Genomic DNA, 13,536 nt, shown 5'->3' with positions numbered 1-13,536 from the left:
GTGCTTTCATTCTTGGACCTTTTTGCTTTGTTTTCAAGATGGGTAGTCTGACCTTAGAGTTTCAGGCACACATTGTAGGAAGAAAGAAACAACCACACTAGGCATCTGACTTTGTCACCAGAAAGCTTCCTGACAAACTCCACTGAGAGCACTAAATATCACCAGTGTTGTCACGAATGTTAGCTGGCCAATCAGCCATCAAAGATGGCAATTGGGTTATTCAACCAAAGTTGAATACAAAATTTGGTGCTTCCCCAGTAACTGGATATTTTACTACATACCTCACATCTTAAAATGGTATTGGTTTCTTTTGTTTTATTAATTGATTTTGGATAGACAGAGGAGGAGTAGAGAAAGAGAGAGACAACCACAGTAGGACTGCTTCAGCACTTATCAAATCCAGGGGGAACCCAGGATTTGAACCCGGGGCCTTGCACACTGTCTGTAATGTGTGCGCTCAACTAGATATGCCAGCACCCAACCCTAAAAGATAACAGTTTAGTTTTTTTTTTTGATAAATTTTTATAATGTATTTTGTCCTTTGATATTTGGGCAGTTTCAAACTGAAATGAAATTAAAAAACTGGGAGCCCTTCACATACTAGCATGCTTGTTGGGAAGCAGCATCGGAGGTGAGACGGCTGCCCACCCTTTGAGAGAGAGAGAGAGAGAGATTGAGAGAGAGTGTGTTAGTTTAAGCTCTTCTATATAGTCACTGGAATAACCTAGGCCTAATTTAAAGCAGGAAATGAAGTGGAAGTTTTAGCAGACCAAGAAAGGGCTTTTTCTTTTTTTCTCTTTCCCACCCAGGTCATCAGTGCCTGCACTGCTCCACCATTTCTTTTTTGGTAGAAGTGAGAGAGACAGAGAAGGAAACCACCTGCAGCACTGCTCCACCACTCATGAAAGAAAATCTCCTTTGCAGGTGGGGACCCGGGAATTGAGCCTGCCTCCTTGAGCATGGTAATGTGTGTGCTGTGCCGCGTCAGCCCGCACCCAGCTTCCTCCGCTGTTTACTTTCTGTTCAAAACATTAAAACATCTTTTAGACAGGACCTGGGATAGTTTCCACTCTGACTTTATTTCACTCTGAGCAGTTTTGAAAGGATAGGCAGCAGTTATGCCTGCAACACTTACACAGACGCTGTGCGCCTTTACTTCGGAACAGACAGTTGGTCATCCACATTTATCACTGCTCTTGGCCTGGACACTTAGTACGTTTTTAGTGTATTTACGGGCCTGCGGCTTTGTACATGCACCATTTCACAACCCCTGGGCTGCTTTTTCATTCAACTAGAGACCTAGGGAGAGAGAAAGACACCACACAGCACTGGAGCTTTGTCATCTCCCCTGTGGTGTTGGGATTGGAGCTTGAACTGCCCATATGACAAGGCAGGCACCCATTCAGCTAGTTCTCCAGCCCAACACCTAGAGTTCTTTTAGACGTAACAGGCTAGCATAATGTATGCTTGGAGGTAGGTCAGCAGCACTCGCAACGGTGCCTGTTATTTCACTTTCGAAGAAAGGTGTAGTGAGACAAAGGTTTAGTGAGTAGTGGATACTCAGCCCAGGAGGTAGCACAGTAAGTAAGCGTTGGACCCTCAAACAGGAGATCCTGACTTCAGTCCCCAGCATCACATGTGCCAGAGCACAGCATAATGGTAAAAAGTGCTGCATAAAAGTCCCAATTTAGGGAGTCGGGCGGTAGCGCAGTGGGTTAAGCGCACATGGCATGAAGCGCAAGGACCAGTGTAAGGATCCCGGTTTGAGCCTCCAGCTCCTCACCTGCAGGGGAGTCGCTTCACAAGCTGTGAAGCAGGTCTGCAGGTGTCTTTCTTTCTCTCCACCTCTCTGTCCTCCCCTCCTCTCCATTTCTCTCTGTCCTATCCAATAACAATATCAATAACAATAACTACAACAACAATAAAAAACAAGGGCAACAAAAGGGAAAATAAAGTTTTAAAAAGTCTTTAAAAAATTCTCAATTTATGGAAGCTTGGGTAGAAGTTAATTAAAACAGGATTTGGGTAGCTAGACTGCAGTAAAAACATCGGCTGCAGTAAATTGTGAAGGATGACTGGGAAGGAAGGCACTGCCCAGCAGATGAAAGGGCTGGGGTGGTCTGAGTGGTGGATTCAGCTTGTCCAAGCACACACCAAACCATCATGTAGGAGAGAGGATTCTGAGAGGTCAGAAAGGTAAAACCTGACCTTGTTTAAAGAACAAAACCTCTGTTGTAATTCACTAATAAGTTTTGAGTACCAGCTGGGAAATAATGTGTTTGAGATAAGAATGTTCTTTAATGGTTAAAAAAAAAAAACAGTGGGTGGAGGGATGACCTGGGCCTGCAGTCCTTTTATTATTTTAATTAAAAAGTTGATTTTAAATAAATCTCTTCCTTAGACTTCTGTGAATATTAAATTGCCACTTAATGTGATGTCAAGAAATAATTTGGAGACATCTACTTGTAAAATGACAGATCCATTTAATTTTGAGAAAAATGAAAGCAAGCTTCCACCACATGATTCTTTAAGAAGTCCTGGAGGACATCCTAACCACCCTAATTTCAGGTTGAAAAGTCCAGAGAATGGAAATAAAAAGAACAATTTTTTGCTTTGTGAGCAAGCCAAGCAGTACTTGGCTAGTCAGGAAGACAGTTCAATATCTGCAAACCTCAATGGCATCAATGGAGAAGTGACTGAAACCAAAGGAGACAAGAAGACATTGCTAGCAGGTGAGTGGAGACTGCTGGGCATAATAATTGATTCTGATGATTTCCCTGACCTTGGCACAAGTGTATATAACTACACACCCATGGGATGTTAACAGATTAGCCAAACAACTTCTTCACAGTACTTTGCACTTAAATATCAATGTGGAAGGATATTGAATAGCCAGCCTTAGCTAGACTAATGGAAAGTGTTCCCAGGGAGAGAATATCTACGAGTGGGTGGGTGAGTGAGTGAGTGGGTGAGTGTGTGTGTAAGAGACAAACAGAAGGAAAGCAGAAAAGAACCACTCTGGATTTTATTGAGTCTTTTAAAAATGCTATGCAAAGGAGCTGGCTGGGTGGTGGTACACCTGGTCAGGTGCACATGTTACCATGTGCAAGGACCTGGGTTCAAGCCTTTGGCTCTCACCTGTAGGGGGGAAGTTTGACAAGAAAGGAAGCGAGGCTGCAGGTGTCTCTTTCTCTTTCCCTCTCTGTCACCCCCTCCTCTCTCAATTTCTGTCTTATCAAGTAAAATAACTTGACAGTGTGCTAACAAGTCCTAAGTCCAAAAAAAGCAAAGAACTAGCAGTTTGGTGAATGAAGGACAACTTGTAGTGCTAGGGAGTACAGTGGTACAGAACATTTCAGAAAAAATGCTTTTCTCACTAGGAAAAGAGTAGGATGGTAGTATGTTGTAGGTTTGAGGCCATTACAGTGCATAGTCTTATTGTTTGAATGATATTTCATTATAGTATTCTACACTTTTATGAATAAAGTTAAGAAGCTGTCTCTTATTAGAAATTGTATTTTTCTCACTCAGGAAAATCAGTGTCACCATTAAATGCTGGAAATAATTCACCCCCTAAAGAACTAAACAGTGTAAGTGATTTTTTTCCTCTGAATTTGTTTTTGTTTAGATAACAGTCAAAACATTCTTATTTTGTTGTTTATAGTCATTTAACGGTGATTTACAAAGTCATAAGATTTCAGGGATGGGCACTTGGAGGTGGTACAGCCACTTGAGTGCATGTGTCACCATGCACTAGGACCTAGGCTGGCGCTCCCAGCCCCTGTCTGCAGGGGGCACGCGTCAAGAGCAGCCCCTAGTAAAGTTCCTATGTCCAGAACCCTTTAATTTCATTGATATGATCTAAATGGAGTCAGAGTTTGTAAGTATTTTGCACTCTGTAAATTTCATGAGATTAGTCTGTTGTGTGTACTAATAGGTTGTTATTTTACTATGACCAAATTTACCTTTAACATTTGTGTGCAGGATTATTACTTACTGTTACTATTTTTTTAAAGAGCTGAGGCCTCATGCATGTATGTTTCATTATTTTCATTCAGAGACAGAATAACCTCAGAGAAAAAGCCTAAAATCATTTCTATGTCCCTTAAGTCCCTTGATTCCTAGTTGATCTGTCTTTTTTTTTTTTCCCCTCAGAGTTGTCTTATGTATGCTTTACATATACTGATAGTGTTTAACTGTACATTGTGGAAGAATGCACCATTTATTTATTTTATGGAGGGAAATACATCTGCTTCATCTTCCCAGAAGAGGAAGTCCTAACTCTAATGTGTTTTTAAAGCATTATTTTAAAAAACTTAATATTTCCTTTTTTTTTTTTTTAATAGAAGCCCAGCAACAATGTGTCTCCTGCAAAGTCTAAAAAAATACACAAGTTGGTTGAGAATTCTTTGTCCATAAGTAACCCAGCACTCTTCAACTCCTTAGGAGCGCCTTTCCGGTCAACAACTTGCCATCGTTGTGGCTTGTTTGGTAAGTTTATTGCTCTCAGATGTCTGCTGAACTATTCTTCTGGACATCTGCAAAGTTAGTTTTACTATGGAAAAATTTAACATATAAAGTATAAGTATTAGTATATATCACCGTATACCCACTTCTTATCTTCAATTGCTGTCAACATTTTGTCTTGTTCATCTGTATTTTCCCATTTTGCTTGATTATCTTTTAGTTTTTTTCCCCCTGAGGTCAAACTTAATTGCAATGCACAGATTCATACCCGTCAAGATATGTTCTGGGCACTCTTAGGAAAATCTGTTTCCAGTCTATCATCCCTCTTATTTTCATCCTTGCACTTCAGTTTCTCTATATTTTGAGCTATCTTTAAAAGATTGAGCTCAATCTCTCACCATAAACAGCATAGCTATTCTCAGATAATCTCGGTAAGAATTACAGAATGGTGTTTAATATGTCTGCTTTTTAAAAAATGACTGGAAAAATAATTGGAGTGAAACACTAGTGATGTTAAGGTTCCTGTTTGCTAGGCTCGCTGAGGTGCTCCCAGTGCAAACAGACATACTACTGTTCCATTGCCTGCCAGAGGAGAGACTGGTCAGCACACAGCATTGTGTGCAAACCTGTCCAGCAAAGGTAAGTGTGAGTTTTTCACTAATTATAGAATACTCTGAAGTTTGTTTTTCTGGAGACATAAGAATAGTCAGTTTATATGGTCACAGCTATGTACAAATCATTTTTACTTTGAATTACAGGGTGTTGTTACTGAATAGCACAGTATACAACTTTGAATCAATGGCTCTACAAATTTAGCTTTCATGAATACCTATATCTGATCTATCTACTTCTATATTTTGGGGGGGGCTGGAACCTTGTGCATGAATAAGGCCACTGCTCTGGGATGATTTTTTTTTTCCATATAAGTAGATGGAGGGAGAGATGTCACAGCATCTCAGGTATCTGGCACTACCATGTACTGTCGGGATTGAATTTGAACCACTCATGAGTGGCATACATCCTACCATCCTACCTGGTGATCTAAAATAGAATAGAATATTATTAGATCCTATTGAAATGTAGAGCCTGAAGTGAATTTGATGTAATGATTAGTGCTTTTAGCCTGCTTAAATTATAATCATGTATGTTTTCTTAAGTTTTAACAATGTGGTGCTCTGACAAGGCCTTTCTAACTTTGACTTTAATATAGTCTCCCACTGCATTTGCCAGCTACTTGCTTCACATACAGAACCTCTTTTGATGCTCACAACTGTTGTAGTGATGTAGGAATTTTCTCCAGCTTGCACAGAGCAGAGCTGTTGCGGTAGAAGCATCCCCATGCCACAGAGGGCCATTTCATAGCCAGCATCAATTGTCTTTCTTTGATAACTGTGGAAGTAGTTTTTTTCTTTCTTGATTTTTGTTGAAAATTTAACATAGTGGTGATTTATAACTCCAGCTCTTTATTTTTATAATCCTTTATTCCAGTTGCCACCAACTTGAAGAAAATAAAGCATCTTTTGAGACAGAGAATGAAAAGATGGAAACTGAGGTATGAAATTCCCATTCCCTAATGCAGGTCTTGGTGTGTATTCCCCCACTGAGCCACCTCGTTAGCCCACTTTTAATATTTTATGATAGTGCAACAACAACAACAAAGACAAAGCATTAGCACTTGCAAAGCACCTCTCTGCCATCACTATTGAGAATGTCTTATTTTTGTCTTGTTGCTTTAATATACCAGGATGTCATGCATACAAAGCAGGTGCTCCACCACTGGACCTCCTGCTTGTCTCAGAGAGTAAAAGAACGTAAGCTAAATAAAGTGCTTAGGACTTAGCATTTCACCAGTGTGTTTACTTGAAAATAAAAGTCCCTGTTGAATAAATGGGCATTTGAGTGACTATTTGAGAATTGTTTATGTCCAGCTGTTTCCTCAAGGACACGTGACATCTGTATCTTGATGTAATATTATCTAGAATTTCTTCTTTGTAGTCCTTGCATGTACATGTTCTCTAGCAGTTTGTCATGTATTTTATTGGGATTGTTACCTGTATTTTTTTTCTGTTGATAGCTGCTGCCATTTAGTTTTTTTTTTTTTAAAAAAAAACATTTTCTTTTATTGGAGGATTAATGCTTTACAGTCACCAATAAATGCAATAGTTTGTACATTTAGTTTTATAGGCTGTCATTCAAAATCTGAAGTGTCAGTGTGTCCAACTCACAGTTATTAAGAGGGAGGGAGAGATGGAGGGAAGGAGAGAGAGAAACATCAAAGCACCGAAAGTTTTTTCATGCGCAGGGGCCATGCTCATATCTGAGTCATGCTCATGGCAGAGCGGGACACTATCCAAGTGAACTATTTCACCAGCCCCCAGCTCATATTTTTAGATAATTTTGCCTTATTTAGCTGATAATAGTTTCTACTTTCAAAAGAAAAACTCTTAACTTTCTGAAATAATCATCCCTGTTAAAAAGTTAGTTAATTTTGGGCCTGGATGGTGGCATACCTTATAGAGTATACACTTTACCATGTACAAAGACCCGGGTTCAGGCTCCAGATTCCCATCTGTGGAGGGGGAAGTGTCACTAGGCTAGGGTAAAGCTGTGCTTCAGGTGTCTTTCTCCCTTCTTTCTTCCCCTTCCCTCTCAAGTGCTCTCTGTCCTATCAAAAAAAGACAAAAAAAAAAAAAAAAAAAAAAAAGGCTGCCAAGAGCAATGGACTACCATGCAGACACAGAACCCCAGTGATAACCCTGGTGGCAGTAAGGAAAAAAATAAAAGTGAATACTTTCAAAGTTAAATGAGTAACTGGATACTTAAAAAATACTTACACAGTATCACACCATCATGACCTCATCCTTGGGCTTTCTTTGATTTGTGTACTTTGTCTGTAGTTTTAGTGGCTCTTGAAGGTATACACACATGCCTTTGCTTTTACTCAAGTGAAGAGTGGGATTTTTAAAAATACTTTTCTAGCAGAATAGTGGGCAAAATCTCATTGAAGCATATTACTTTATGTGATTCAACTTAAGTATTTTGTTTTAAACCAGAATGACTGTCCACCTGGAACTACTAAAGAAGTGGTCACTTGCAATGATAAAATAATGTTTTCTGATCTGAGAAGTCTACAGCTCAAAGAAACCATGGAAATTAAGGTATTGTTTAATCTCCAGAGACAATCAAAGATTGCATTTCCTCTTTATTTCTCTCCTTCCTTTGTTTTTACCACTGCTCACTCTGGCTTATGGTGCTGTTAGGGATTGAACCTAGGATGTCAGAGCTTCAGGCATGAGAGTCAGTTTTCATTACTCCTATGCGATCTCCCTAGCTGATTTTTTCTTTTGTTTTTTACTTTTGTTTTTTGTTGGTTTTTTTTTTAACATTTTCTTTTCCTTTATTGGGGGATTAATGCTTTATAGTCACCAGTAAATGCAATAGTTCGTACATTTAGTTTTATAGGCTAAGTCATTCAGAATCTGAAGTGTCAGTGTCCAGCTCACGTTTATTAGGAGGGAGGGAGAGATGGAGAAAAACCAAGCACTGTTTGGGTCTGGCTGATGGTGGTGTGGGGGACTGGAGCCTCAGGCATGAGTCTCTCTTTGTATAACCATTATGACCTTTCTTTTTATAAATAATAAGCAAAAGAGAATGAACAGAAGCAACAGTCTGATACATATGATGGTGGTGATCATATTTGGGACCGCTGCACCACCCCCCAGACTACAAAATGGGACTGATAACTATTCTCTTTTCTTTCCCTCCCTCCCTTCCTTCCTTCCTTCCTTCCTTCCTTCCTTCCTTCCTTCCTCCTCCTTCCTTCCTCCCTTCTCTTTCTTTCCTTTCCTTTCCTTCCTTTCTTCCTTTTTTTTTTTTCTTTCTTTTTACTAGAGCGCTACTCATCTTTGGTTTCAGGTATTGAACCTGGGACTGCCAGTGCCTCCAGCCTGAAAATGTCATACTATCAATGTTACTGTCTTCCCAGATGCTCTTTTTTTGCTTTTCTCTTTTTAATTTGAGTTGAAACAATAACTACAAAGTATTTATTGATGAAATTAGGAATGATTGCAAAGTGCAAAAACTGACAACAGTACTTTTTTAAACCTCTCATAAGACAAATTCATATTGTGAGTTGCATTTTCAGTAAGTTATTGCATTACTGTTTATTTTCTGTCTCTAAAAGGGAACCGTTACTGAGTTCAAACACCCAAGTGACTTTTATGTACAGCTATATTCTTCAGAAGTTTTAGAGTATATGAACCAGATCTCTGCAAGCTTAAAGGAAACTTATGCAAATATGGTGCCTGAAGATGATTATATTCCTGTTAAGGGAGAAGTGTGTGTTGCCAAGTACACTGTTGATCAGGTAATCTCTAATGAGTTGAATTCTTTCATAAAATGTTATGATTGACTTTGGTTATGACAACTCAAAACCAGAGCCATTAATCACAGATTGGACAACTGCAAGCAAGATTCTGTGCACACTCCTGTTTCTCCTTCGCAGTCAGTCTCTCAGGCCTATTTGCTTACTTCCAGCTTCATGGGTAGGCTCCTGACTGTCATAGACTAACTGCTCATCTTAGAGTTCGTTCTTACTCACGTAGTTGAATCTTCAGTGTGCACGAGAGTCTGCTGGGCTAAAATAGATTGAGATTAGTCATGCATACTAAAGTGTCCTAGGGTGAATTTTACAGGCTTATGAGGATGGTTTCCAGGTAATTAACATGTTGCATGCCTGTACATTGGCTGGTTTTTTTTTTTTTTTTGCACTAACTGTAAAATGCCATTTTTGAAGTGTGTGAGTACTGTTACATTATTTCACTTTCAGACTTGGAACAGAGTTATAATACAGGACGTTGATATGCAGAAGAAGAAGGCCCAAGTGTTATATATTGATTATGGAAATGAAGAGATACTTCCAGTGAACAGAATTCACCAGCTAAACAAAAGCATTGATTTGTTTCCTCCTTGTGTGAGTCTCTTTCTTTCTACACTTTAAATAGTGTCTTCAAAGAAGCTTATTCCAGTGTTTTGAAAGACACAGTATTCTATTTTGTCATTGATATACTTGTCATTGACAATGAATTTCTTGATTCCATTTTATTAGACTTATTACCTATACCTAGTTAAGTACTGCTTCAGGTAAGAAATTGTTGGCATCTTTTGGGCACAACTTATCAGTCAGCTCATTAGAAATCATCACTTCATGATTAGAAATTTGAAATTAGAAATCATCACTTCTTTATTGAACTATTAATAAGTAACCTGAGGTTTTTTGTTTGTTTGTTTTACCAGAGCATTGATCAGCTCTGGCTTGTGGTGGTGCTCAGAATTGAATCTGGAATCTTGGAGCCTCAGACATAAAAATTTCCTTGCATAACCCTTATGCTATCTTCCTCTGCTCATGACCTGATCTTTTGTGTAAAGAATAATTAGCCTTATTGAATGTAAAACATTAATTCCCCAATAAAGAAATTTAAAAAAAAGAATAATTAGCCTTTAATGTATTTTTCAAGCTTATAATCTCAAAAAGAAAAAAATTGTGGACAGAGTGCTAACAGACACACATACCTTTATTTTCAGTTTAGTACTTGGAGATATCAAAATAAATTTTCTGCATGATGCCACTTTTAGAAATAACAGTAACTATAATGAATAATTAATGGTCATTTCAAACATTAATTTTTTAGTAACGTATAAAATCTTTCAGGCCATAAAGTGCTTTATAGCAGATGTTATCCCAGCAGAAGGGAACTGGAGCAATGAATGTATCAAAACTATTAAATCACTGTTAATGGAGCAGTTCTGTTCTCTAAAGATTGTTGACATCTTAAAGGAGGAAGTGGTTTCTTTTGCTGTGACTGTTACGCTGCTTAATTCAGGTAAGATCTAAATCTTTTCAAATGAAGCATCTAAGTGTTTAATTTTTCTGTAATCCTAGAACTGCTTAAAATAAAAGTGTATTAGTTAGATGTATAAATCATTTAAAAATTAATGGAGCCACCACTTATTACTCAGAAGAATCAGAGGTATGGAGTAAGGCCAACATAACTCTTTTCTGGAGTCATACAGATTGTGATGGAAACTGTGGCTGTAGCCCTATTCTCCACATGGCAGTTTGTCTGTGCACTGACCCATAGAAGCATAGTACAAAGATAACTTCACTATCCTCTTATTGTAACCATTTTTAGTATCTACTATTTCTAATGAAGAAATTCAAGCATGTCCCTCTGAATTCATCAACCTAATCATCAGTGCTATTCCTTAAGCCTGTATAGTACTGTGTTTTCTTAGATATTGAGACACTTAAGTACATAGTATTTAAGTTGTAAAAATGGAAACATTTTGTAATCATATATATATGTGTGTGTGTGTGTGTGTGTATTTATATGCATATATCTGATTATATATATCACGCCAGGAGATAACTCACCAGGTAGAGTAAATATCTTGGGCATTTGGTTAAGACCCTGGGTTTGAGCCCAGCACCACATGGGAGTATCATGGTTCCCATAGTGTTCTGCCATAAGAAGAGTGGAACCAGTCTGTGGTGTCTGCCCCACTTCTCTTTATATCTCTATTACCTGTGTATAGCTGAGGTTTAATGGAATGGGAAAAAAAACAACACTGGCCCAGAAGCAGTGGAATCATATACTTAGCACCTCAAAGAAAGACTTTTTAGAATGGACTCATAATTGCTCATGTTTCTACAGTACTATTTTTAGAGACTTAGATTTGGTTAAAGATTCACACATGTTACAATTCACAGGGACCCAGTTTGAGCCCCCTACCCCTATCTGCAGGGGAAAAGCTTTGCAAATGGTGAAGCAGGGCTGTAGGTGTTTCTCTGTCTCCCTCTCGATCTCCCCTCCCCTCTTGATTTCTTACTGACTCCAAGAAATAAAGATAATTTTTAGAAACTTTAAAATAAAAAAAGAATTAGTAGAAAAAAATGGATAAACCCACTGAGTGTAAAATGATACTAGGTTTTGCTACTGTTTGGTTATGTTTCATATTCTAGTGTCAGCATTTGTATATGATTTCAGAGAACTTGAAATCCATGTCAATGCTGACTCATCCTTGTCTTAGCCTTTTTCTTATGCTTGAAAAAAGTAATCTTGTGCATTAAATGTATTTTTTTCCTCATAGATAGTGGTCAGTCTAAGTATGCCAATAAAGTGATTAAATCTTTAGTATTATGAAGTATTTAATTTTTTTGGTCAAATGATGAGAGTTTTACCTTAACTTTTTTTTAACCTCCATCAGGGTGCCTGCATGATAAATCCACAACTCCCAGTGGCCATTTTTTCCTTTTTCCTTTTTTAATTTCATAGGCACAGAAAAATTAAAGAGGGGGGAGAGGCAGGTAAAGTTGAGGGTGGTGGTGAAAGAGACACATACAACCCTGTTTTACCACTCATGAAACTTGCCCCTTGCAAGTGTGTGTGCTCAACCAGATGCACCACTGCCTGGCCTCTTCACTTTTTAAAGTTGAGCATTACAAACTACAGTTTGTGTGTAAAAATTGACATGATAAAGACTATACCAGTTTATTAATAGCTGTAATCTCTAAAATATATAGATATGAAACTTTTTAAATTTTACTTATCCTTTTTAATATTTCACTGGAGATATATATTTAATCACCTTTAGGAAAACTTGTAGACAACGTGCTTGTAGAAATGGGATATGGCTTGAAACCTAAAGGACAAAACTCTAAGAAGCAGAGTGCAGATGAAAGTGAGTATATACCGTTTATTACTGAACAGTATACTGTCTTTAGTTACTGAAGAGTGCCCTTTTTTGGCAAGCATAACACATGTATGATGCTGTTGGGATGAATGGAAATAAGTATTTTAGAAACCTTTTATAAGAAAGATTGCTTCTTCATTTAGAAATATATTTTTTCTAATCTCAGATTTTCCTGTTTTGCTTCTATCTTCCACTTTATTACTGACATAACTGTCAGTGTATAGTGTTAAATACCATGGCACTTAAGCAATGCGTCACCACCTGGCCCTGACCATGACACTTCTGGATAAGGATATTATATATATATAATGTCCTTGTGTGTTCCTCTTCTTTTTCTTTTTTGTCTTCCAGGGTTATTGCTGGGCTCAGTGCCTGCACCATGAATCCACTGCTCCTCGAGGCCATTTTTCCCCCCTTTTTGTTGCCCTTGTTGTAGCCTCGTTGTGGTTATTATTGCCATTGTTGATGTTCGTCGTTGGATAGGACAGAGAGAAATGGAGAGAGGAGGGGAAGACAGGGGGAGAGAAAGACAGACACCTGCAGACCTGCTTCACCAACTGTGAAGCGACTCCCCTGTAGGTGGGGAGCTGGGGGCTCAAACTGGGATCCTTACACCGGTCCCTGTGCTTTGCGCCACATTCGCTTAACCCACTGTGCCACCACCCGACCCCCCTCTTCTTTTTCTTTTTTGGGTATTCTAGCAATATAAATAGTACTGTCACCTTCTATTCCAGTAAGATAGTGTTTCTTTTATCTGTTTGCAATTTTTCACGTACGAGTAAAATCTAAGTTTTGCTGTCAGCGTTGCATTTTCTCATTGTCTACTCTTACAGTACCCCCCCCACTGTAATCTATTTTCTCCTTCCCTTTGCTCTTTTACCAATCACTTTAGATGCAGACATACCGATACTGATTTTTCTCTTGCTAGGTTAATGGTGCTGTGATTAAATACAGCATGTCACATAAATGAACTTGACTCACCCTTCAATCTCCCAGGCGTCTTGCCTCACCCTTTCTGCTTGTTAGCAAAGTCCTAGTGATTCTCCTCTCTAAATGTCTTGTGTATGTCAGTTTGTTGTCTGCTTCTCATCTTCTGCATCGAAGGATCTTCATTGTTTGTGGACAGTTGTAGCAATCTTCTGATATTAACTTTTGTTCCTGTCTATATTCCTATAGTATTTCTGGTGTGATAGCCCTAAAATACAGGGCTTAGTATGACAACTCTCCTGAACAATGTCCAGTTGTAGTTTTTTGCTCTATAGAGGACAAAACCAACTTTTACTGGTCTCTTACAGTTGAAACCACAAGAGCTAGTGG

At 38.5% G+C, this 13,536-nt stretch overlaps 1 protein-coding gene across 1 annotated transcript in view; it reads left to right on the top strand.

Annotated features, from left to right (window-relative positions):
* Positions 1–818: 818 nt before the first annotated feature.
* Positions 819–13,536, top strand: part of TDRD1 (tudor domain containing 1) — a 33,583-nt gene continuing 20,865 nt past the window's right edge. Inside the window, exons 1-11 of the mRNA XM_060171243.1 lie at positions 819–962; positions 2,402–2,732; positions 3,532–3,590; positions 4,347–4,491; positions 5,001–5,106; positions 5,956–6,019; positions 7,521–7,625; positions 8,651–8,833; positions 9,296–9,439; positions 10,178–10,349; positions 12,121–12,207. Of these exons, the coding sequence (XP_060027226.1) occupies positions 960–962; positions 2,402–2,732; positions 3,532–3,590; positions 4,347–4,491; positions 5,001–5,106; positions 5,956–6,019; positions 7,521–7,625; positions 8,651–8,833; positions 9,296–9,439; positions 10,178–10,349; positions 12,121–12,207 (1,399 nt within the window). The 5' untranslated portion in view covers positions 819–959. The remainder of the gene's footprint in view (positions 963–2,401; positions 2,733–3,531; positions 3,591–4,346; positions 4,492–5,000; positions 5,107–5,955; positions 6,020–7,520; positions 7,626–8,650; positions 8,834–9,295; positions 9,440–10,177; positions 10,350–12,120; positions 12,208–13,536) is intronic.

This window comes from Erinaceus europaeus, chromosome 14 (assembly GCF_950295315.1).
Source record: "Erinaceus europaeus chromosome 14, mEriEur2.1, whole genome shotgun sequence".
In the NCBI taxonomy this organism is placed as follows: Eukaryota; Metazoa; Chordata; class Mammalia; order Eulipotyphla; family Erinaceidae; genus Erinaceus; species Erinaceus europaeus.
Note: the sequence above shows the minus strand (reverse complement) of the source record. Positions and strands in the feature narration are given on the sequence as shown.